We start from the raw sequence: 25601 nt of genomic DNA, 5'->3' as shown, positions 1-25601 counted from the left end.
CACTTTGGGTGAAGAACCTTTTCCTAATATCCAACCTAAACCTCCCCTGACACAACTTAAGGCCATTCCCTCAGGTCCTGTCACTGGTCACCACAGAGAAGAGATAAGTGCCTGCCCCTCCTCTTCCCCTCACAAGGAAATTGTTGACTGCATTGAGGTCTCCTCTTGGTCTCCTCTTCTCCAGGCTGAACCGGCCAAATGACCTCAGCTGCTCCTCACATGGCTTCCTTTCAAGACCCTTCACCATCTTCACAGCTCTCCTTTGGACACTCTCTAACAGTTTAATGTCTTTCTTACATTGTGGCACCCAAAACTGTCCTCCAGCATTCAAGGTGAGGCTGTCCAATTACAGAGCACAGTGGGATGATCACCTCCCTTGCCCAGCTGCTGATGTTGTCCCTGATGCCCTCCAGGACACAGTTGGCCCTCCTGGCTTCCAGGGCACTGCTGACTCATATTCAACTTGCCACCAACCAGGACCTCTAGGTCTCTTTCCCTGGCACTGTTTTCCAGCATCTCATTCCCTGGTCTACGTGCACAACCAGGGTGACCATCCCAGGTGCAGAATCTGCCCCTTTCCCTTGTTGAACGTCATACAGCTGGTGATCTTTCAGCCCTCTGGTTTATGTAGGTATCTCTGCAGGCTCTTTCTGCCTTAGCAGGAGTTGACAGCTCCTCCCAATTTTGTATCGTCTGAAACTTGGTATCCCTCCAAGTCCCATGTCTAAGTTATTAATGAAGATGCTTATACATGTAAGGCAGTCTGAGCACAATAGGTATGTAGCATAGCAAAAGGCACCTTTTGGTACTATGGTTGTGAAATGCTTATATGGTAGCCATGGTATGTTATTATGAAAAATCTTAAATATTTCCTAAAGGATAAAATGAAAAGGGAACATCTTTGTAGTGGTGACAAAAAAGCCTGAGGAATAACATATTTACATATATATATATATATATATATATATATATATATATATATAATATATATATATATATGCAGATAACATTTAGAAGTCCATTTGTTCCATTTCCTTTTCCTATATAGCATAGGCCTTCCTTAGGTAGCAATTTTCCATCAATTACGCCCAGATTTAAACTACAGAACTGACACTGAGATAAGCCTAGTGGAGTATACTTCATTTCCAACAGAATAAATTTCTAACTTGAAATTGAAATTTCTAACTTCCTAGGACCTGCAGCATCCTATGTGAAAACTTATTAGACTTCATGCAAATTGTGTACAATATACATTTAAAAAACATTAAACTATATTGAAAAATATTTTAAAATACTAGGAAATATGTTTCAATCCTAGGTAATTAATACTTACAGGAAATCCTGATAGACCTGGCTTGCCATCTGGCCCCTGCAAAATTAAAAAACTCACACCCTTACAAACACATATTACAGATTTGCAAAACAGAGTATGCATTTTTCATGTATTGTGTGATTTGTGAATATCAACTCATCTGCTACTGAATTAAGAACTTCATTAAGTTGACAGTAAAGGTGTGAACCTCCACAACACCCTATGCTTCTAACTTAGTATGTACTCTCAAAAACTGTTGAGGCAGAGATGCAGAAAAGACTGAAAAAGGATGACATTTTCTACATAAGAAAGGCATGCAACCATTATTCAGCCTCCTCTTGAATCTTTTACAGATACTGGCACAGAGACCACAGAAGCTGCCCACCTTTCCCATTTTGGTCCTGGATGTCTTTGGATAGAAAACAGAGTGTGTAATAGGCTGTGAATAGAATCACATATTGGGATTTGTATTGGTCACATTTAAGATTGCCCTGCTCTGGTAATTGCAGAGAGACACTTTAATTCTGGTTCAGAACAGCAGAATGTTTATTTCCCCACTCACTATGAGACTGCACCTGTTTCCTGATTAGAGTTAGAGCTTTGAGACTGAGGTTCAAGTCTTTCTCACTGCAACTGCTCTTCAAGCTACAAGACCTACTTCTATTTTATGGGAATGTGACTCTAACATCTATCACAAAACAAAGATTTGAATTACCTGTGGCAAATACTGTGGCAGAGGTCACACAAGGGAACCCATACTGTCCTAGCATCCTATTACATCCAGGGATTAGGAGAACCAGGTCTTTGAGACATACATTAAAATACTCTTCCATGAAAACTGTTTTACCATAAGCATGGCTGGATGCAGCCACAATAACATGAAGCTGTTCTATGGTTTAACAAGTGGAAAGAGCCATGCTAGGCTAGCAAAAAAAGGTTACAAGCTGCTGCTGGAGCTAATGCCCTTCTTCCCAATTCAATGACAGATTCAGTAAATATTTGTTTTGGGACAGCTGTAATAATAAGATACAAAGTTTTTGCAAACTTAAGCTATGTAGAGTGAAATTCTGCTATTGGCTATGAATATTCTGACTTTCCTTGTTTCATCAGAGGTTGAATGTGGAGGAGATCACAGTGCTCACCCACAAGAAAACAGATAAAATGAAACATACAAACTAGAATTCACAAATGAAACTAGCTGTAAAGTGAGGTGCTTAATTTGTGGTGGTTAAGATTTTGCAAATTGCAATATGTTGTACACTTTTCGGCAAGTTTGAATAGACTGTACAACTTGGAAAAGGTACATTTCTCTTTGGATCCAGCTCTAGGAATTTGAAATCATTACCAATCATTACCAGGCATTCAGGATTTCAAGTATTTGACGGAACTATTGTGCAGCTAGAAGAGAACCTGAGTTTCACATCTGTTGTTCTCTCATTAAATTCCTAGTTTTTCATTCACAGCTATAATTTGTGTGATACTAAACTCATACACAGGAGCCTAGCATTTCTAGTTGAAGTCTCAAGCAGAACTGAACAAAATACTTTTTATGCCAATGCTATGTGACTTGGAAAACAAGAAGGAAAAAATGGAAGAAATGTGAACCTTGGTCTCTATTTTTGCAACAGTTCTACATTTCTATAATTCTGAGCATATAGCTCAGAATCAGAGATAAGCCAATTTATTTCATACAAATGTGTAAAAGTAGTTTGTTCACACAGAACTCACTTCTGCCTGAAAGTACTTCCTCAGAGTTTGGTGCTGAAGTTAGCAGAAACACAATCTTAATGTATAGGAAACTCATCTTTAGTTGATACTCAAAAGGAGATGTTGAAGAACAAATCTGAAGATTTAATAAAGCAGTGTATACTCACTGGCAGCCCAAGCAGTCCTTTAATTTCAGTAAAATTAGAAATTCCATCTGTGTCATTGTGAAGTAACTAAAAAAGTTGTTAAGAAACAGGTTATTTCAAATGGTTTATCTAAGGCACACACACATTTTTAGAAATGTAAAATTATCTCTTTAAAACTATGAAAAAACACCAAACATAATTAAGGTGACAGAAAAGGCTCTCTACTTCTAATTTTCTTCATACATTTGGAATAAAGAAAACCTAGAATTTCTTTTACATTTCTTCTGTAAAGATCTCAGAATGCTTTCAGAAATTTAATTAACTGACTCATGTTTTTAATTTGAAAGCTATGACATGAAATTTTGCAGCCTGAAGCCATTTCTCCTCAGCAAGATAAAGATCAAATGGAGGTTTTATGCTCCAGTGTGTCACTGGCATTCTAAGATGGTGAATCAGTCTGAACACACTCATCCTCTGTTGCAGAGCTGAAGTTTTAATTATATTCTGGACATGTCTGCATCACACTATGCAACGCCATGCTGCAATTCCTAAGTCAGTACTGATCATGCTGCTGTATCTGAAACTAGCTTGGAACCCCTAACTGTGATGTGGAGCAGCTCCTGCGCTACCCGCTGCTGAGTCTCAAGATGCCTGAACAGCACAGTGTAATTGCACTGCTTCCTATTCTGGAAATGGTGAGCTTCCCATTAGCCCAAGCATTTCTGCATAATTCGATTACAGAATCCTAATAATGAAGGTGAACAGTGACCTTTGGAGCTCTGGTCCAACACTCCTCAATGCCAGGACAGGGCAGGCCTTCAGGTGCCAGGGATTTACTTAGCCCATGAATAAACACGTTGTCACTGAGGTTTTGTGAGATTTGAATGCCTCTTTTACTGCCTGCAACCATGTGTAGATCAACATGAATAGACCACCAATATTTTCCAACATTTGTTATGAATACAGTATGCAGGAATTGAGTTTGAAACTACCTTGCTTTGAATAGGAGTTTGACCATATGCCCTCCAGAGATCACTTCCAATACTCTTATGAGTCTCAGAATACTATTTTTCAAATCCAGATCACACACCCTATCCTATCCTATCCTATCCTATCCTATCCTATCCTATCCTATCCTATCCTATCCTATCCTATCCATTGTCATCTGAGCATGGCAGTGTATAGTCAGCTTTCTGTACTTTGAGGTCATGTTGAATAATTCATACAACTAAAGCTTGCTGCTTCTCCTGGGTTCTTCTTTCTACTCCCTGTCCTCATGTTCTACAGAAACCACCAGAAAAATTGTCAAGTAAAAATAGAGTTTAGATCCTACAGGCAGCACTCCAACTCCCAGGCTGCATGAACTCTGCTGCACTCTTCATGGATAGTATGATGCACTTGGTCCCACTCTATTTCCAGTTTTACATGCCTCAGAAAAGGAACAGGACACAGCCTGCTACTTAAATGACAGTAATAAAAGAGTCCCACTGCTGCAATTGTTCTGCTTTATCTGGTGGCAGAAATCCAGGAGCCCTGGGTTTACATCGTCTTTTCATTGTGGAATTACTCATTATTCATTGTTTTTGGGCTCAATCCAAACTATACTGAAGTCAGTGAAAAGAATCCTGAAGGCTTTGCTGAGTTTGGGATCAGGCACATTGTATGTTTTACACATACAGTTGATCTGCAAAAGGAAATAGTGACTGGAAGTCAGAAAACTGTACATAATGCTGAAGAACATTTGAAAACAAAACGTAGAAGAGTGATGATTAGAGGAAAAGATTGCATTCTTCACAACCTCTTCCAGGTATATAACTATTCATCCTTGGTTTTGAGTGTGTAAACAGCTTTTATAACAACAATCCAGCAATATAACTTTTCAACATATTGAATTAGTTCAGAAACTGTTGACTACAATAGTAGAGACAACATTGTTTTCCATATTTTCTTCACTGTGATATTTTAGGATGATTATCTGGTTTGGTTTCTAAATAAACCTTCAGCTTTGTATCCAAAAGGCATGAATATAGCTTTGTCAGAATTACAGAAAGAACAGGCTGAACAAAATCTTTTGACATCTGCTTTACACCCTCAACACTAACCTTTCTTTGTGACTTTTGTTTCTTTTATTAAACTATGGGTGAATAGTGCCAGCCAAATATGAAGGTTTAAAAGTCTGAAATTTAAATCCAATAACATTTCTCTATTCAAAACTACTTCTGTACTATACCAAACTAAATTTGTGTGATAAAATCATAGCAACAAATATTATGGTTTTCTGGTTATCATGATTCCATTAATGAAAATGCACTGAGTATCAGCAACTATGCTCTGAAAGAGTGAAATAGCCAATATAGGATGAGAAATATTGATTTTAGTGTTTTGGAATATCAAACAGCAGCAAACAGAGGGACACTGTTTTTTTTAAAACATGATGAGTCCGAGCAGACTTCCTGATCAATCACAGGAGGCAACAGAGGAGGCAGCAAGGACAGAAAGCCTCTGAGACCCACATTGCTGGTGGGAACTGCAGAAGCCTGGAAATGGATAGGTTCCACTGCAGACCTTGGTTTTCCCCTAACACTTATTTTCATGGTATGAGAAGTGGTTCTTGAAGGAAGCAAATCTCTTCCATTCACATAGGGACCAGGTGAAATGAGAAGGAAAACAAGGTCCACTTTTCAGTGCAGCTCAATCAATGTGCTATCAGCCAGATACCTACTGGTGAAGCCTGGCCCTGGGCCACAGCTGTCCATGTCAGCTCTAAATATTTCAACAGTGCTGAAACTGAACGAACTCTTTATTTGCTTATTTTTTTCATCAAGCAACATAAAGTTGGTTTAGTCATAGCCACACAGACCTTCTTAAGAAATCTTCTTTCCAGCTCTGATGGATAAGTCCATTGGACTTCTGTAAGCCAAGTATTGTTCTTGGCTACACAATGGTTAAATGAATGACCCTGACCTGGAGAGTAATCTCTCTAAGTGCCCTATGGTTCACTCAGAACACTGATCTCTGCTGCTCTACCTACATCAAGTCAATATCCATATTACAACAGCTGGCAGTGTTATTTATTTTAGTTCTGCAATTCCAACTGCAATTGATAGGTCTGCTTGCAATAGTTCTTTTCCATATTTGAAGATTACTATGAAAGATGAGAGACTGAGTCAACAAAATGCACTTGGATAATTTAATGTCTATCTCAGCAAACTTATTGCAAACAAATGTCCTGTTCTTACATAAGCATTTGTGAGATAGGAAGAATTCAATGCCATACATAGTGACGGATATTTCCACACGTTTCATTAACTGTATCAAAATCCAGTACACCAAGTTCTCAGAGAAATATTCTGATTAACAATACAGAGGATTTGACGGCTCTTGCTGTACCTCCCCAGAACACCTTTACTACAAATGTATATAAAGCCATAAATGCTCTCAATTTTTAAAAAGAGTTTACTTCTAAAACCCAAAAGTGCTTAGAGAAGGAAATGGGTTTCTATATGGATTGTAATACACCTAATGCAATACAAATTCTACCAGGCTCTATACATTTCTGTAATACATGGTAAAAGTAATTCATACAGGGGATCTGGAGGATTCAGAGGATGCACTTTAGATTTCTTCAGACATAGCTACATGTTTGACAGATGTGTGGACTGTGACTAGTACATGTAGGGAGCCATGCAGCCTCCAGCAAGCGTGGAGTGTCATTAGTTATGTCAGCTTCAATAATCTTTTTATGTTCTTTATATGTACTGTCCACCCTCTGAGGCTGTCACAGTGGTTTTTTTTCAAGTATTAGTAAGCTATGGAGCAACACATTGAGGTTCATTTTTATTGCAAACAGAGCTGTTTAGTCACTGATAAGAGTTAAGGCCACACAGTGGCACCATGGCAGGGCTGTAAGAAAGAACATGAGTTTTACATCAGCATTTCTATCACACCTATTGAGCAGTTCCCCAGAAACTCCAACAGAATTGTGATAAAGTGTAGAGCTGCTGACAGTCCCACTATGAGCATGATTTTGAACACAACCAACATTTATGTGAGTCTATAACTCTGCTCATCCAAGACTCAGGATCCAAGATCCTAGTAGTCTGCATGGATTCCCAGTAAATTCAGTAAAGAAAATATCACTTCTGTTAGGACATGTGATGTGGCCTATGGGATGGAAATTAATGCTGTATTTAGTATTGGTAGCAGAAGCCTAAGTGAAAGTCCAGTTGTTTCAGTCAAAAAAGGTAACATGTAGTTCAGCTTTATTATAATGATGGTGCCAAGCTCCCCTTAACACAGATTTCTCAGCTGGGCATTTTCTCTTCTTGCAATTACAAAACTCTTCTTACTGTCCTTATATGCATTCCTATGGACATGTCTGTTTCAGGCACCTCCACCTCTCAAAGGTGAAGTTTCCTGCAGTCACTCACAGTTCCTCCAGATCTTGTCACACCAGGGCAACTACTAAGATTTTTGTTGTCATCTCCAAGTGGGATTCATCCTGATCTCCAGCCTTCATTACTGCATATAGTACTGTTTTTGCAAAGGCTGATGCACACACTGCAAAACTAACTGAAAATATACCTGCATCTAAAGCATACCTGGATAGCTTTTATGGGCTTCTACTATTTTACCCCTTGTTGCTTCCAGAGTCAGTGCTCTGGTTTGTACAGTGGACAATTATCAGGAAATGACTCTCCCGCACATACTACTGTGCCTCAGATGCTTTGCTTTGTTAAATATTCCCAGTTTTGTATTTCTCTGTTGGTTTCTATTTGATGCTCACAACTCCTGCAGAACCACCTAAAGAGATGTTCAATATGACCTCATAACTCTTGTAGTTAAGCACTTTACCCACTTTCTTCCAGTCTAATATTTTCAAAACAAATCCATATGATACGGAGACATATTGAAATTCTTTTGTTTTGCGGAGTAGACTTATGACCTGAATGTGAGCAGCAAAATTGCCAGTGTGTTAACCACTTGTGCCCTCTTCTCTGTAAGGGGAGTTACAGACCTCAATGCTCGACATGAACACTTACCTCAGGTATTGCTATGACTGGCCCCGGCGGTCCTGGTGGTCCAGGTGGTCCCACAATACTGCTCCCATCCTGTCCTGTTTCACCCTATTTCAAAAGCATTACATGTGGAAAACCCATACACTAAGCACTACATTTCACATAGGTTTTTTGAAAATAATGAAATCCACACAATGTTACCCGAGGTCCTGGGTCACTCTTCTCTCCTTTTGGACCCTTCAGGTGATTAAAAAAAAAAAAAAAAAAAAAAAAAAAAGAGCATAAGTGATTTAAAAGGTGAAATTATGAAATGTGCGCTCCCTTGCTTCACAAAAGAGCACAGCAGTGATTTTCATGTACAGAACAATCAATCCCCAGCTCTCTCAAAACACACACGGGGCCTACTCAGATTTTCTGAAGGTTTGATGTTTAAAAGTATTTCCCAGAACTTTTGACAGAGTTCACAGACGACTAGAAGCAAATGGGCATAAAACATTTCATTAGCTGGGAATTAATCCAGTGAACCTTTCTTTCACTGCACTGAAATCAGCCACCCCTGGCTGTGCTGTCCTTTTCTGGCATCAACCACATCAGCTGCATCTGGGATTTCCCAGGGGATCCGACAAGAGAAGACAGGGGAGCTCAACTGTCATCTTTCAGGCAGCTTATTTCTAAGTTTGATCAGCACCTCTGTAGAACTCCCTGTGCTAGAAATGCAGACACTTGTCTGGCACAAGTGAGAGGAAGATGCCAGGGAATGAGCTGTGGGACTTCCCAAGCAAAGCACACTGTAATCCTCGAGGGTCTTAAGCATGAGAAATACCTTAAAATCATCTATGAGCCTGTTGGATTTCCTCTAATTAAAGGCAGAGCTGGTTTCTGAATAATTAAAAGCAGAAGGAGCATTGAGGAATCAGAACTAGCCTTTGGAGATGCCTGTATCTCTTCTGGTTGATGAGGGAGGCATGGGCAAGTTACAGTCTGCTTCTGTGTTTTTTGTCTGAGGTAACTGCTCCAGGTTAAGCAGGACAAACACATCCCCAGTTCTTCACACTCTGCTAGCAAGTACCAATCCTACTGATCTGTAAGAGGTAGGTTTGGGAGCCAGTGTGGTCAAGTGATCAGAGATGATGATAACCCTACTCACCACTTCTCCGGGATGCCCAGCAATGCCAGGAAAGCCTGGTTTTCCATCTGTGCCTGGCATCCCCTGCCACAAAAAACATAAAATTATTCTCTCTAAACTGCATTCAGTTTCACACAAGCAGGAAGGTGCCATTGGGGAGGGTCACGATATGGTTCTGAACGGGCTAGTGGGCAGGTTTGGGGGAGGCTCATTATCTCATTAGTCATCTGCTCTCTCCACTCCTCCTGCTCTTTCCCCCTCTCCAGAGCAAGCTTATGGCTTTTTTTTCCCCTGCAGCTTCAATCATTTTTCACTGCTTCCACCCTTGCTTAGCAAAAGGGTGAATTTTGTTCCTTTCCCCAAATACATTTGATGAGTTATTTCTACCCTTCAGTTAAGTGACTCTCAAGCTGGAGGAAGAGAAGGGATGTAGACATTGGCATTGGATGTAGACAGAAGTCAGTATGTGGGGTAAAAACATCTTCTGCTGTATTTTAATACATGACTGTATATGACTGCTGGAATCTGATAGCTACTCTGCACCATGGGAAAACCAGAGGCACTAATGATAATGCAGTTTTCCCTGAGAAAAATGGATAAAAGAAGTTTCTAAATTCTTAAAGGACCAGATCAATAGTGAGCTATGATTTTTGCATCTGTTTTTCTCTGCATCATATGAAAGAGCAAAGGAAATGATACAGAGCAACCTAATGATTCATCTAAGGGACTGATTACTCTTGCTAGCTTGATTTTTTGGTGGGGTTTTTTGGGTATTTGTTTTGTATGTGTTTGGTTTTTTTTTTTGTTGTTGTTGTTGTTTTTTTTTTGCTTTAGGGTTTTTTTTAAATATGCTGGGGATTTTTTTTGGGTTTTAACAATAGATAGTACCACCATAAGAGATTTAATGTGCCTGCTTCATTAAGAAAGGATATTGTCACTGCTTTTTTTTTTTTGGTCAGTGATCACTGAAGAGTGTGGGTCAGCAAAACAGTATGATTTCTGAAGTACTCCATTCTTCATTTTATAAACAATTTTATAGACAGGATAAAGGATGTCTGACTGCTAATGGAATTTAGGCATCAAAGCAACTACTGGGATTCTGGTATCTGCATAAGCAGTAAAAAAGGTACTCGGACGTGAGTTTCTCAAGTGCTTATGATAAATTATAGGTATCTATCTGCAGCAAAGGTAAATGGGCAGAGGAAATTATCTTGAGAATGCTGTCATTTCAGGCATGTTTGTACTTGCAGGATAGATTTCTACCATTACAAATGTTGAATAATTTCTCCCATTCATTTTCCTAATGAAATTTAAATGGGAAGAAAAGATTCAGGATAGGTAAGATGTTTCATTGCAACTAATGTATTCAGAGACATCCTTATTTCTAACTCCCATCATATTTTAAGAATGTAGCTCATTGCTCAGGTACAAAAGGACCATGATCTTTTTTAGTTTGAGGGTTAAAGGGATAAATTTCTTATTTTTAAAATAATCCTGTAGTCACTCCACTTAAAATATACACATATTTCAAATGCAGTCTCACATAAAACAATAATAATTACTAGAAAAAGGACCTCAGAAGAAAGGACATGTAGGAATAATAAAGAAAATATTCTATAGTCTCAAACTGGTTAAGAAGAGTTAAACTACTGTCCTGTGTGTCAGTGCATCAGCTTTAATTATCATGCTGACAAATATCTATGTGAAATTACAACACTCATAATATATACAGCAGATGGAATTTATGGCAAGAAGAGTCCTGCTACATTGTTGGTATTTTTAAAAAATAAATAAGCAGATGCTGCTAGAAGACTGTGATAATACTCCTGTAAATACTCAGCAAGCATAACTGCATTTATCTTGTTTCCTAGAGCAAATTTTGATTTCAGGGCTGTCCCAAATGCAGGAGAAGGCTATTTGATTTTATTTGATTTGATTTTATTTTATTTTATTTTATTTTATTTTCATTTCATTTCATTTTTTATTTTAATTTTCTATGAGTCACATCAGTGCTCTCTGCTGGCTTATGCCTGCAAGACACACTCAGGTCAGACAGGGACCAGCAAGGAGCAGCAGAGGAGGAGTTTTGGGGTGGGCTCCAAGAGGAGTTCAAAGTAGAACAGGCAGGGATTAAGACAGACATGAGCCTAGTACTGTAGCACAGACCTGTGGGGCGCTTTGGTGTTGGGTGAGAGCTACACACCACCATATGAAGGAACAGAGGCATGTGGAATTTAGTTTTCTGTCTAAGCTTTGCTGATTTTTATCTTCATTCTGGTGAAAATGTGAAGGGCCTTGCAAGACGCCTTTGAAGACACGCACCTTTTAGATGCAATTTTAGATGCAATTTTAACCACATTTTAGGCAGAAGTCTTAAGCACCAGCTTATACTGGCTCCTGACACTCACAATTCACCAGAGAAAGGGGTTTGTGAAGCCACTCTGGGCTTTAATATGTTGACAGAGCAAGAAATGTTCATTAAGTGTATTCCCTAAGTGCATGAAGAGATGAAAAGAAACAGAAGAAAGAAACAACTGAGGTTTTAGATCAGGTTAAATAAACTTCCCACCTTTGAACCTGGGGGACCTATGTTGCCTCTTTCTCTCTTAAACAGAGACACAGTAGGGCTCAAGTATTAAAGTGAGCAGTAATTGCAAGAGTTTTAAACATGTATGCTACTTTCCTTTGACACATAAACTTCAAGGGATTTAGAGATTTTAGAGGAGTTAAGATTTTAGTTAGAGATAAGCCTTACTAGAGTTAATTAAAATAAATGAGTAGGCCTTGATGAAGTTAAGAGTTCGTAGTTAACTAATAATTGATTGCTTGTCAACACAATGTTTAGTTAGCTGGGTTTATAATGAAGAATACAGAAACTGAGAAATAGCTTTTAGGAACATAAGACAATTGTGGGCCTCCTCTGTTCTGAAACCAATTGAAGACAGGGAATGGGAATTCTACCCAGGGAATGGGAATTCAATTTGCATTGAAAAGGTAGAAAGGTCAGAATGAGGAAGACTTCATTTACTTCGTCATTTTGGGACCCCTCCCCATGAAAAGGACCACCAACCCATTTCAAGGAACAAACTACACATGCTTAATAGCTTTTGAAATGATTAGCATACGAAGTGAGGAATGGGATGTACCAAAGTTATTAATATGTATTTGTATTTTGGGTATTCAATAATTGTATGGATAGAAGGACTCTGTAATCATTTGAAAGGTGCGGTGTGTATTTGGGAGCTATCCCGCACGCTGCCCGGCATTGTAATAAACATACACTTTCTAACTTTAAACTGTTAGAGAGTTTTTGTCTGTCACAGTTAGATTGGTACTAGATCAATATCCATATTTCTTTAATAAATCACCTTAAAAACAAAGGAACCAAATGGAGTAAAACAATCTGTAAAAATATGGCATATTTTTGGTTAAGTGATGCTTGGCATACATTTGTTATTTAGTTCTGAGATTTTAACCACCCAGTTGCCACCGACATCTAAAGAGTTTGTGGTCACAACTCAGTATTTTTGCTGAGCATCGACCAAGCCACATTCCTGAACCCTCATTTTGATGTCTGAAATCAGCTCATGGTAATGTTCCCCAAATCTACCACTGCAGCCATGACCTCATGTCTCCACAAAGGACTCACCATCTTCCTCTAAAACAGCTAACGTGGTCCCCCTACACTGCTGCTCTTTCCACCTACCCAGGCACTGCGTCATACCACCAGTGAAATAAAGAACACTGCACTGTTCCACCTTTGGAACTGATTCTGCAGGATTTTAGCTCTAAGCAGACCCAATTCCTCAATTTTGTAAGAGATAGAGAACATCCAATTTAGTTCATTTCTTTGGAGATAGAGAACATAGATTGGAATAAATCAGCCATTGCCTCAAATGTTATGTTTATCCTTACTGCTTTTTGGGAGTTCATATATTCAAGAGAGTGTGAAGACTGTAGGCTGTTTTTTAATGAAAACAGCTTTTCATAATAATAAAAGTGAAAGCAAATTTGGATCCATGCTTACTTGCTAGGAAAGAGAAAAAATTGATCATAGCTGGTCTTCTCTGACAGCTGTACTTGTCTGGGGTGTACTTGAAGGATGAAGGATGCACGAAACAGAACTATACCTTCAACTCCTCGTGATGCATTAGCTCTTGGTTTTGGGAAGTGGGTGGTTGTTGTATTTTGCCACTGTTGCCTAGTGAAGTCATTTATAATCATGAAAAGTGGGTGTAAAATTCATCCCCATGAAAATGATAGTGTATTATAACCACTTTATATTAATTTTTCCGTAGTGTACCTGGTTTTGTAAGATGTCAGGCAATAGCATGTTCCTTTCTGTTTCTCATGTATCTTGGGGATGAATGATTAAACCAAGGTGATGGTGAGGTCTCTTGGCCAAGGTTTATGACTATCTCTACAACTCCAGCCCATTTCCTAAATCCTAGGAATCTTGCTACCTCAATTTCTGAAATCTTTGTGAAGCAGAATTTCTTAGAAACAAAATTTCTAGCTAAGGGCAGAGAATAAGTTCTTTAAAAAAAAAAAGTATTTTCAGTGTGGATACTCGGCACCTACACATGTGCACAGAGCAGCATCATGTGAGAGCGCATCTATTCTTACCAGTCCATACCAGTATCACTCACCAACACATGCTGTGCAAATTGTGATTTTTTTCACATGTAAGTAATGTGCTCCAGCAGTAAGAGGAGTAGTACACAATGGAGTGACTTTTTTCAGCCCTAAAAGCTGAACTTTACAGATTCTAGACAGAGGGGGCTGGCCAGATACTTGGTGGCTGTTGTGCTATGAATTAGGTGTATGCAATTATTGCTGGCAATGGGCAGTCAGTGATTAGTGCTGGGTGTAAGCTCAGGTGAAAATTTCATGGGGAGAGGATGAACACTGCCACTTCTCATCTTCCACTTCCTGCTCTTTCAATGCTACTATTATTTCCCAGGACAATGAAGACCTTAAATTTATTTAACTTCACATTTAAGGTGTTGTCATGCTGTACTATTAACCTGAGTGGTCGACCTTTACATAGGAATAGGAAAAGCTTCTTGTTGTCTAAGGACCCATTCTGCAAATCAGCCCTTTTCTTCTGCGATTTTCCATCTCTCCATTTTTTTTTTCTCATGGGTTACACAACCAGTAGCAGCATCAAAGTGGAAAAATTCAGTCACTTCTAAGCTCAAAAAAAACTAAAGCAAAGTAGTCATTGCTCCTCCCTTCTTCCCCCCAGCACCTCCCAGAATGTTTTCCTATCACTTTCTGGGATCAGAAGGCCTCCTCATGCAGATTTCTCTTTCAACAGCAGGCATGTAACCTTTCTGAGACCAGAGTGACATATAAATGAGCAACAAAGAGAAACTGCCAGATGTCCAAAAAAAAATTTAACAAAGATGCCATGGAATGTAATAGCCCAGTTAGTATTTATTCAGTGTTCTTGTTGGATGTGAAATAATTCTAATAATACACATTCTGCATAGATATTCAATCTAAATGGGAACAATATTTGTCCCAACTTAATCAGTATATGATTCTTAAAGGAAAGCTGTTATGTTCAGGCAAATTCTGGGTATATGGAAATAAAAAAAATGAAAAAAATATACTAAAGCAATATAGGTTATCTTTCAAGTGTTTTAACATTTGGTCCTAATGGTCCACGCTGTCCAGGTCTTCCTGCAGAACGCTATAAAAATACACTGAATTTACAGGTAAATCCACTTGGCACTTCAAAATAATTTTTTTCAGAAAAAAAATTTAACTCACTACGACAACTGTTACAAAAACAATGCTGGAGACCTGTAGTGTTGCACTTATTCTTACAAATACAACTTTGGTGCTACACTGCACTATACTATACTTATTTTTAGAAAATACTAGAAATAAATTTTTCCAAGTGCAATTGTTGTGATGTACTGCTTTCAAATGCTTAAAATTTTTTGACTTGGCTAAAAATAAGATATGTTACCAGTTTAGCAGCAACACAGTCTTGCTAGGTCTAAAAGCAGTTTCCCAAAAAAATTTGTTTCAAAAAATAATTTGGAAATTCAAATTCTTCTCATCTCTATATGGTGACATGGGTTGTAAAGAATAATTATGGCTCTTTGATGGTAAAATGGAGAGCAGTTCATTATTGGTCATTGTAGAAAGTTGAATGGAAGAGAAAGGAATTCAACAAAGTGATTGAATTGTCTTTATCTGGAATATGAAGGCAGATATAAATGGTAATGCTAAATAATGAGAAAACATCAATGAAACTTTACACTGATCTGTGGAAGAAAAAAAATAGAAACCCTGGAAACAAGAGCTGAGCTGTCAGAAAAAAAAAATGTCTCCTTCAAAACCCAATCACTATTTTGTTGATAAAAGATTAATAGAAATCTCAACAGATACAAAGACAGTGCCAATAAATGTAATTTATTTCTTAGCAGCTGTTTTGAGTTGCAACCCCCTTTGAAGCAGATTCTCTGTTTTCACCTAAACACCACTGGGTACTCTGGAATTGTGAAAAGGTGTAAATGGCTCATAGTGCTGTACCAGTAAGTATGTAAAAGTATTTTCATCATTTCAAAAAAATTCTTATTTTTCTTATCTTCTTTTTCTCATATCTCTTCTGTACTGACTCAAACTTTGCAGAGTCATTAAGCAGTAACAGGAAAATTTTGTTCAACTGCAACAATACATTTTTTGAATATTTATAGCTGAGTGACTTGGAAACAATGCCAGTTATAAAACCAAATGTGAGAGTAAGGCTGTGACTAAAGCAGGTCAGAATGTGGAATTTTAGCCCTGCTTGTGGACACCTCCTTCAGCTAACAGATTCAATACTTATTTTTGTAACTGTATTTTTGTACTATTTTTAGTGTCTAGGAAATGACATAAGAGGGGGCAAAGTTCTCTAAGCTATCAGCTACATCTTCAGTGACACACAATTACTAGTACTTTAAAACAACACAGTAAAGGAGCTGCTCAAAGCCACTCTGGCCTCCAGTGTTCAGTTGGTGTCTGATGATTCAAGGAATCACAGGATTGTCCAGGCCTGTGGAAGCCATCTAATCCAATCTGTCACCAGCTTCAGATCAGGTCAGTCGTGTTTCTGTCCAGCAAAGTCTTGGTAACTCCAAGACCAGACCTTCTGCAATCTCCCTGGGCAATTGCCCCAACCTTCTAGTGAACAGCCTTCTCCTAAGGCTTAGCCTGAACATCACAACCTGCAAATTATGACCACTATCCCTTGCTGCACCATCTGGCACTACAAAGAACAGTTTGGCTTAATCATACTTGCAGTATCCCCTCAGAGACTCATTAAGTAGCTACTGGATCGTGCCTTTGTCTCCTTTTGTTGCCAGACTAAACCACTAGAGCTCCTTCTATTGTTAAGAATGACAATAAATCCAAATGATCTGGTTGGTACTGATGCATTATATTCCCATATTCCCTACTTGATGATTTAAGTGGCCCACACTAGCAAAAAATCTCCTGAGACACAGTGATGGAGAAAAGAGCATCCCTTTGTCTATGACATTGCTTCTACACTGGGAACAATTTTTTAGTTTAAAAGTGGCATGTTGTATTATAAACATTTGTTTGTCAAACTATAACATTTCAGTTTAATCTTCATATTTGTGGTTCAATTTCTTATGAGAGAAAGGAAGGGTGAAAGGAGAAATAGAAAGCTAAATAAAGTGAAAACCCTTATTTCACCCTTTAAGATCTCAAAAATATAACAGAGCAGAATCAAAAAAATCATTAGCTAATGAGGTATCAGAGAAATACCATTCAGATTCTTTGGAGGATACAATTATTTTAATAACATTCTAGGGCAAGTGAATCCATTTCAATGTAGTGACTCTCAATCTATAGCTGACTGGAGCTATATGTTTCCAAAAAGCAGAATGGAGGAAAGTTCTGTTTGGAAAAAACTCCAGAACAAACCAAATAACCCAACAACAAATTATACTCCCCTCCTCCAAAACACCCACTCACCTTTGGTCCCCTTGATCCAGGAATTCTTGATTCACTTAACAGGTTGATACTACCTGATCCTTCCATATCCTAATGGAAGAGACAAAATGCTACAGAATTAAGAATTTATCTCTTGGGTTTTTTTTCTGGTTGTGGTGGTTTTTTTTTTTCTTTTTTTTTTTTTTTTTTTCCTTTTTTTTTCCCCAACAGCTCTGTCTTCTGAAGTTCTGTAAAAACTGGAAACATACTGAACACAAATATTTTAATCTTTTTTCATTAACTTTTTTCAGAGTCAAATGGATGATGTTCTGGAGATAGGCTTTGCTCAAATGTGATAAAAACATGCTCGTCTTCCTTACAGAAACTCTGGCCTTTACTGTCTTGCCAACTTTGCCAACTTGGCACCATTGCTCCAGCACTTCAGGCTGAAGAGCATCAAGCAGAGGTGAGACAGTATGTACTGTGTTTAAGCACACTTTTAAGCAGTATTTTTCTGTGTAGAATTTACCTGCCACCCAGCTACTGAAACACTAATGACTAGTAAGGGTTACCAGAACTGTGGCAAAGGGAACTTGCAGTTTGTTCAGGGCAGCAATCACTTTTCATCAATAAAGGCTCTTTCTAATTCTCACAGTTGAATAATGAACTCCTGCCTAAAATACTGCTTTCTGAAATGGAGCAGAAAAAATATTCCACCATCAAATTGTAAAATTAATTATGTTAAAAGTGCTCCCAGAGGCTGCCTGGCCCAACTTCCTGTCAAAAGCAGTGTCAGTACTGAATTCCAATCAGGTTATTTGGGGCATTGGAAACTCAGACCTTGGAACCTTCCAGAGATAAATGTTAAGTGTTATCCAGACTAAGCAAGCTGAGTTCCCTGAGGCTTTTGTTACAGGTCATCTGCTCCAGCCCACTGTCCATTTCCATTGCCCTCTGCTAAGTTCAGAAATAAGTCTCTGTGTAGTGGGAGTCCTTGAGAGCAGACTACCTATTTCCCATGGAGATTTTTTAGTAGTTTTAAAGGAAACTACATAGATAGCAGCAACCTCCCTCCAGCTTTCATTGTTCTGTGACATTGCAGATCCCTGGAAGAAGCAGGAGCTGCCAGTTCCAAAGCAGCAAAAAAAAATAAAACTGCAGGCTGCCATAATTGCTTGTTTCAGGCCCAGCACCTCTCATGTTTTTATCTCCTGGCTTGTGCCTAGTCCAAACTTGTCAGAGTGTTCTTCAAAACATCTGGATGTACCATGCCAGCAGGGAACTGTTCATTTGCTTTTAGCTGCAGTTTTAGTTGCAGCTGTGCTAGCTTAATTGTTTCTTTTTTTCTGAAAAGAAAAAATCTTAATCTTTGTTTCACTTCCCTGCTCACAGCCATACAGCCTTCATTTGCAGCATCAGCATCAGGTGTCAAATCCCCTCACTTTCCTTTAGACAACTAAAATGGCAGAAAATATGTTATTTTTGGGGCGCAAGTGTTCTCTAAAATTTTAGTGAATTAAATTAGCTTGTGGAAGAATTGATGGGATACTGAATGTTAGTGCATGTGAAGGCCAGGAATGTGCCAGAAATGTCTGCAGATGGGAGAAGGAACAGGAGCAAAGATCCACCTCCTAATGACAGCAAGCCCTTGTGTCAGCTCACCATGTTTAAAGGGCCCACACTCCTGGCCTGCTTAGCTTTCTGCCAGTTAGTGACTTGAAATGACCCAGCTTAGCCCAGCTGTGGTGCACTCAGTGGTGTAAGGGGAAGGGTGAGACACCAATTAGATCACCTTCAGCTACTATTGAATGACAGCTTAACACCAAAGGCATGGAAAACATCATTTGACCTGACTGCACTAGAAAAGAGAGATCTTGTTCTTCTGACCTTTTATGCCAACTCCACAAGAGTAATAGAAGCAGAAGGAATGTATAGCTGTAATCAGCTCCTTCATTTTGCGGGACCAAGGTGAGATACCTTTTGTGCAACCTCACCTGAGATTGATTTAATGTTATTCAGACTTTCATTCTGCTTCTCCATCAGCTATCAGTGTATCAAATACCAACAGAAAAATCTCCCCATATTCTCTTTGGCCTGTTTAATCAAACTCTCACTGAGGAGGGTAAACCACACTGTGTTTCTGGGCCCTTTCCCTTGACTGCACTGTGCCAGTCTGTTTTTCCCTTTAAGAGAGTGCTTGATGCCTACTTTATATCACACATCCTCTCTTTTGACATCTGCATGTTTTTAAAGGGTTTACCAGGTACCTTCTGCAGCTCAAACTGTTCTTTTGGCAAGCATAAGTGCCAGCAAACACCATGCCATTTGGTTTTTGCACATAGCTGATCACAGATGCTAACAAGTGCTAACAAGAGTATTTTGCAGAAACAGCCTTACAGCAATTAACAGACTGCCAACCAAAAGGTAGTGTCGCCCTTACAAACTGGCAGACCATGGTGATGCCTCAACAGATGGCAGGGGTGGGCATCCAAAAGATCAGCTACAGCTATTAAGCCTGTTTAAAGTAGTAGTCCTCTCAGGGAAATGACAATCATAACAATTTTTTTTTACTAGATAAAGTTCAAGATGAAGCCAGTCAAGATACTGTTACTGCAGTTAGAGCTCAAATCCTTCTGCGTTTGTATTCATAAAAGCAGGGACTGTCAGTTTTCACCCTTTCCTGCTCATCTGCCAAGTTTGCTCCTCTGAGATTTAGGTATTAAGAGTGGCAGAGCTTGATCCTAAGCACATAATTTCAGAAGGACTCTTTGGTGACATAATAAGGGCACGTTGCCTTCTACTCAAATAGTTCTAATGGGGAAAAGTGGAGAATCTCTTAAAGAATGGGTCCTCACAGGTCCCAGAAGATGACTGTAAGTCAGAGAAGCCATCATTCTGGGCTAAAACTCAGATCAGGCCTGGGATGAAGATGTGACTTGCCAGTGGTCCTTAACTCCTTCTGAGACAAATATTTACTGATATTTATTTTGATTGTTATTCAGGGGAGACTGTGTACCAGTGCAGTGTGCCTAAGACAAGGCAAAGGACTGTTTGCCTAGTCTTCAAGCTGTTCCTTGCTAACCATTTCAGTGCTGGCGATTAAGAACTTGTGAACTGCTAAAGAGATTTTTGTCCATTGAAATTCACTGACATCAGTGAGATTATTAACCAGTAGTGTATATAGTACAATATTCTTTATTCAGACATCAGAAAGCAAATAAGGTCTCTAAACAAGCATTAGTGTCACGTCTGTGACACCCCAAAGTGTCCGTAAAGAAAAGAAAAATACAAAAGAGCTGGGGTAGATACTAAGAGAAACATGTAGGGAAACTGGTATCTTTTAAACACCACCACTTTACTACAGCTATTCTACGGAGGGCCAGTAATTTTGGTCAAACATTCTTATTTCTCTGATGAGACTACCCTGAGTTACTGTGCAAACTCTATTATATCCCGTGACATAAAAAACTCTAGAAAGACTTTGCTGAGCCACACAGCAAAATTATTATTGGAAAATGCATGGAAAAAAAGGAAGAAAAAAGTGAAGACACAAATAGGAATATTGATATTGGCACTTTCTTGGCCTCTCTCACAAAGATATTAATGCAGCACTCTAATTCTTGAATGTGGGTATTCTTCCTTTGCCTTTCTTTACTGCAAAGCCACTTTCTGCTCCAACAACATTATCCAAATGAGCAGTTCTCAAATGATATGTAAAATTCAACTTGAGCTGGCCTGATCTCATATTTTTAAGTGATGAAGGTATTATTCTCAGAAGTAGAAAAAACAACATCTGCAATTTTATATTTTCAATAGAACATTTTTGTCCTAAGTAGAACAGACCATGAGGTCAGAAATGAGCAACGTATGTCTCTCTATTTACACTCCTTGGCAAAGTTCAATCTAGAACGAATTACTTTGTTATCAATTCAGACTTAAATACCTGTGAAATATACAGGTGATCACACTGTCTTTCCTCTGGAGGAAATATATCCATAGTTACAACAAACTTCAGAATAGCAAAATACCTCAAATCCCAAGCTGTAACTTAGTCCTCGTGGTCCAGGAGGTCCAGGGGGCCCAGGAGGCCCAGGAGGTCCAGGTGGTCCAGGTTTTCCAGGAGACCCAATAGGACCAGCTTCTCCTTTAGGGCCTATTGATCCAGTGACTCCAGTATCACCCTAAAATAAAAATTCAGACTATTGATATACTGAATATGTCTAAGTAAAGGCAAATAAGTAGTTTCACAGGATCACAGAATGGTTTGGGTTGGAAAGCTCATCAGGTGTCAAGCCCTCTGCCATGGGCAGAGACACCTTTCACTAGACCATGTAGCTCAAAACCACATCCAACCTGGCCTTGAACATTTCCAGGAAGCAGTCATCATCCATTGATCATGTTCATGGCCCTCCCCTGGACTTGTTCCAACAGGTGCATGCCTTTCTTGTGCTGGGGGTCCCAGAGGTGGACACAGCTCTCCAGTTGGGCTCTCATGAGGGCAGAGTAGAGAGGGAGTATCACCTCTCTCAACCTGCTGGTCACCTGCATTGGTTCTGGCTGAGGTGGAGTTTGTTTCCCACACAGCAGTTCTCACAGTGCTGTACTTTGCATTGGTAGCCATAAAGGTGTTGACAACACACCAGTGTTTTGTCTGCTGCTGAGCAGCACTGGCACACCATCAGTGCTGTCTCTAACAATTCTCTCATACCCTCCTCCTATCAAGTGGGCTGGGAGTGGGCAATACCCTGGAAGGGGACACAACTAGGCAAAAATAGCTGACCCAAATTAACCAAAGGGGTATTCCATACCATATGATGTCAGCTCAGATATAAAAGCTATGGGAGAGAGGAGGAATGGGGGACATTTGTTGTTATATAGTATTTGCCTTCCAGAGCAACTGCTTCCTGGGAAGTGTCTGAAAATTACTCACTGATGGGAAATAGAGATTAAACTTTTTTCTCTTTGCTTATCTATATACAAACTCTCACTTTCTTTTTGCTTTAGTAAACACTGCCTTATCTTAACCTACAAGTAGTTTTCCATCTTATTTTCTCTCCCCAGTCCCACTTGGAAAGAGATTGATAGAGCTGTGTCCAGCCAAGGTTACCCGACTACATGACACTTCATAGGGAAGCATGCTGGCCAGCTGAAAAACCAGGTTTGCTCACTTCATCAGGTTACACGATAACAATCTCTAAGATTTCTCAGCCCTTTTCAGTAATGTGCTGTATTACAGTCATACTGTCATTCTATAAAAACACTTTTTTGTTACCTTTGGACCAGCAGAACCAGGCAGACCTTGATCACCCTGTAAAAGAAAATCAATTCTAAATACTTAGTGTAAGACCATTACACAACAAAAGCATATTTATGGTAGTTTTCCTTAATAAAAATGCCCACATATTTCTGTGTTGTTTAATTTGATGTCCTGTACATGAAGCCCTTCATCTGAACCATCAAACCTCTCAGTTAAAAAGAAAACAATCTGCAGTTCAGGAGTTACAATAACACATTAATAGCTCTGGTCTGGTATGCTGACTGGACTCAACCTTGTGTTTCAATTATTGCTGCAGATTTTAAGGGTTTGGAGGACAGAGAATTAAACATTGCAGGTCACATCGTCATGCTTCTGAACAGAGATGTCAAAATCCTTATGGGTTATAACAGAACTGGAAACTGGTCCCACTCAAGTTGTCCACGGCACCCTTCCAAACACTGGATGTGATGACTAGGAAGATTTTAAGGTTTCTCCACTACAATCAAGATTTGCTTTTATATTTCAATATTTGCTTTTATACACTTTACTTGCATACTGTTTTTTTCCATTTCTATTTCACGGAATAGGCAGAAAGACAATAATAATGCACACTAATAATTATTTTCAAAATTGCTCTGGATCTAGTGGAATAATTTTTATCTTGGCAAGTTCCTGTCTGCACTCACTCACCAGAAATATTTCTTGAGTAAAGTCTGAAAAAAATGAGTAAGCACCAGGAGTAATATGATCATGTTTTTTTTCTAAAAGCAGTTGCTAAACTCCATGTCAAATGTCACTCGATGAACAAACTGAATTTACTTTCAGTGCATCCTGTTGTTTCTTTCTTGTTATCTTCTCTGGATTAATTTGGAATAAAGAAAAAAACAGATACTGCAATATAAATTAAATCAAATCTTTCAGAAAAAAATAGTAAAACTTGAAAAATACTCTTACTTGTATTGAACAGGTGCAGATACATAGTGCTTCTATTCTAATTGAATTTTTATTCAAACATACAGAATGCAGCAAACAGGCTCAGTGAGGCAAAATATTGTAGCCCTTTTTTTAGAAGATTATTATTTAAAAAAAAATTAAATTTTTCTTAAATTGCTTCTCTTTCCTCATCAATCTCCTCCTATAGTACGCAATTCATGTTCAGTTTACTTCAGCTAGACTTCTTTCTGTTCTTAGGCTCCCTCATGTAAAACACTCACTACTGATTACAATGGACACGGGTTTCAGGTGCCTGCTTTGTAACACACATACTGCACTTTCTGGATGGCTGCTGGTTCCCATGTGTGCTGCACTTTTACCAGCCTTTTAATATTACAACCAGGCTTTTGATGTCACAACTCAGAACCTCCAGCCTCCATAGATAAAAATAAATAAATATTTTGGCCATTTAAGACTTGCCTTTTCATTTCCGTTACAGCAGGTGAGCTTAAAATGTACACTTGGGAACTTACTTTCGAGTTCTTGTGTGTAAGGTGTGTTGTTGAAGCTCACTAGAGGATGAAGATGTCTTCTAGTCTTTGCCTGTTTTCTTCACATCCTTCTTGAAGTGGGGTATTAAAAAATGGTGCTCAAATTATGTTTTGATTAGCAATCGATTATATTAATTTCCCCAAGTCAAATCTGTTTTGTATGTGATGGTAATCTTTCTGTCCTTGTCTTGACCCATCAGCTTTTCACTGGTGGGCATCTGGTGTCCAGCCAGTGTAGGCCATGACTTTGTCTCTTGTTTGCCAATTTCTATGGTCTTTGCTCCTTCAGACTCTTCTCCCCGTCATATAATGTGCTGTCACTCTGTGCCAGGCTGGGCTAACTGAAGTTCTGTCTTTACCCCTCCAGACTCATCTGTCTGAGCCTAGTGACTACTGTTTTCTGAGTGGCAAATCACAACAGAGTAGTTCATACTGCATATTGGAATATTGCATGCTTCAGAAAATGAGACAATAGCCAATAGGAAATTCTGGATTTCTGAATATGCCTTTTGAGATGTGTTCTAATAAGCCATCAGTATCTGGATTCCATTAAAAAATACTGAAGCCAGGTGTTATCGTGTTGCAGGGACAACTATTTATGATTTTTACAACCTAGAATTGACAAACATTTTCCACTGAAGTAGGAGCAAGACAACATTTAACTCACCTTTTCTCCCTTCCATCCTGGTGGGCCAACCACTCCATCACAGCCAGGAGGACCTTGAGGGCCCTGTAGATGACAGTAAATCTAAAGCAGGTGCCACTTGAGAGCTCAATTTCTAGAACATGTTAAGTATTAGGGACCAACTGATGATATAGCATTATGAAAGAGTAATGTGTAGCACCTCCCACCACTAAGTTTTAACACTTTTATTTCTTGTCTTCTGAGAGTTTGGCTTTGTATTAAACCAGTATTTTAATATATTTTAATAGAAAACTATATAGAACAATCATAAAATAATAAGCAAAAAGAAAACTCAGCATATTGTAAATATAACCTTAGCATGACAGATGATGGTGCTATCCAAGCACGTTTTGACAACATTGTGAAAGACACTACGGGGTTGAAATCCTCAGGCACTTCAGTTATCCACACTTTTGTCAATGTCAGTGCCAGATGAGACCCAGCTGAGGAAACCTTAGTATTGACAAAATCAGTGGCCAGGGTTTCTGTGTGGTCGAATCACTAAAAGCAGTCGTGATATGGAGGAAATGGTGTCAAACAGGAGACTTCTGTGCTGTCACTGCAAATAGAAAAGCCTGTAGGTTGACAGAGGTCTTGATTCATAAAACTCCAGTGATATCCTCACACGGGAGCAATGAGGCTGGGCCTCAGCTCGCCATACGGGGGCAGCACTTGGCTTATTCAGACTCACTTTGCCAGGAGCCTCTGGGTAGCTGAACCTGGAAGCGCATTCTTAAATTTTCAGGAGCAGTACTCCTAAAAAGAACTTCTGCAGAAGAAAAGGTGCCGCCACTTTCTTTGGTTGATGGCGCTCATATTGTTCATGAACCTCATTTTAATTTTGCCTTGAAAAGTGTAGATTAAGTTCTCCACCCAATTTCTGGTGTTGTATCCATGACTTGTATCCTGC

General features: G+C 39.0%; 1 protein-coding gene across 1 annotated transcript in view; it reads right to left on the bottom strand.

Moving 5' to 3' along the window:
* The window catches only part of COL15A1 (collagen type XV alpha 1 chain), a 123345-nt gene that overhangs the window by 29921 nt on the left and 67823 nt on the right, over positions 1-25601 (bottom strand). Inside the window, exons 14-23 of the mRNA XM_068200539.1 lie at positions 24674-24736; positions 22538-22573; positions 21294-21446; positions 17308-17376; positions 14963-15007; positions 9331-9393; positions 8385-8420; positions 8208-8291; positions 3187-3252; positions 1334-1369 (exon numbers count right to left, since the gene is read on the bottom strand). Coding sequence (XP_068056640.1) covers positions 1334-1369; positions 3187-3252; positions 8208-8291; positions 8385-8420; positions 9331-9393; positions 14963-15007; positions 17308-17376; positions 21294-21446; positions 22538-22573; positions 24674-24736 — 651 coding nt within the window. The remainder of the gene's footprint in view (positions 1-1333; positions 1370-3186; positions 3253-8207; positions 8292-8384; positions 8421-9330; positions 9394-14962; positions 15008-17307; positions 17377-21293; positions 21447-22537; positions 22574-24673; positions 24737-25601) is intronic.

This window comes from Anomalospiza imberbis, chromosome 1 (assembly GCF_031753505.1).
Source record: "Anomalospiza imberbis isolate Cuckoo-Finch-1a 21T00152 chromosome 1, ASM3175350v1, whole genome shotgun sequence".
NCBI lineage: Eukaryota > Metazoa > Chordata > Aves > Passeriformes > Viduidae > Anomalospiza > Anomalospiza imberbis.
This window is presented reverse-complemented; position numbering and strand designations above follow the sequence as displayed.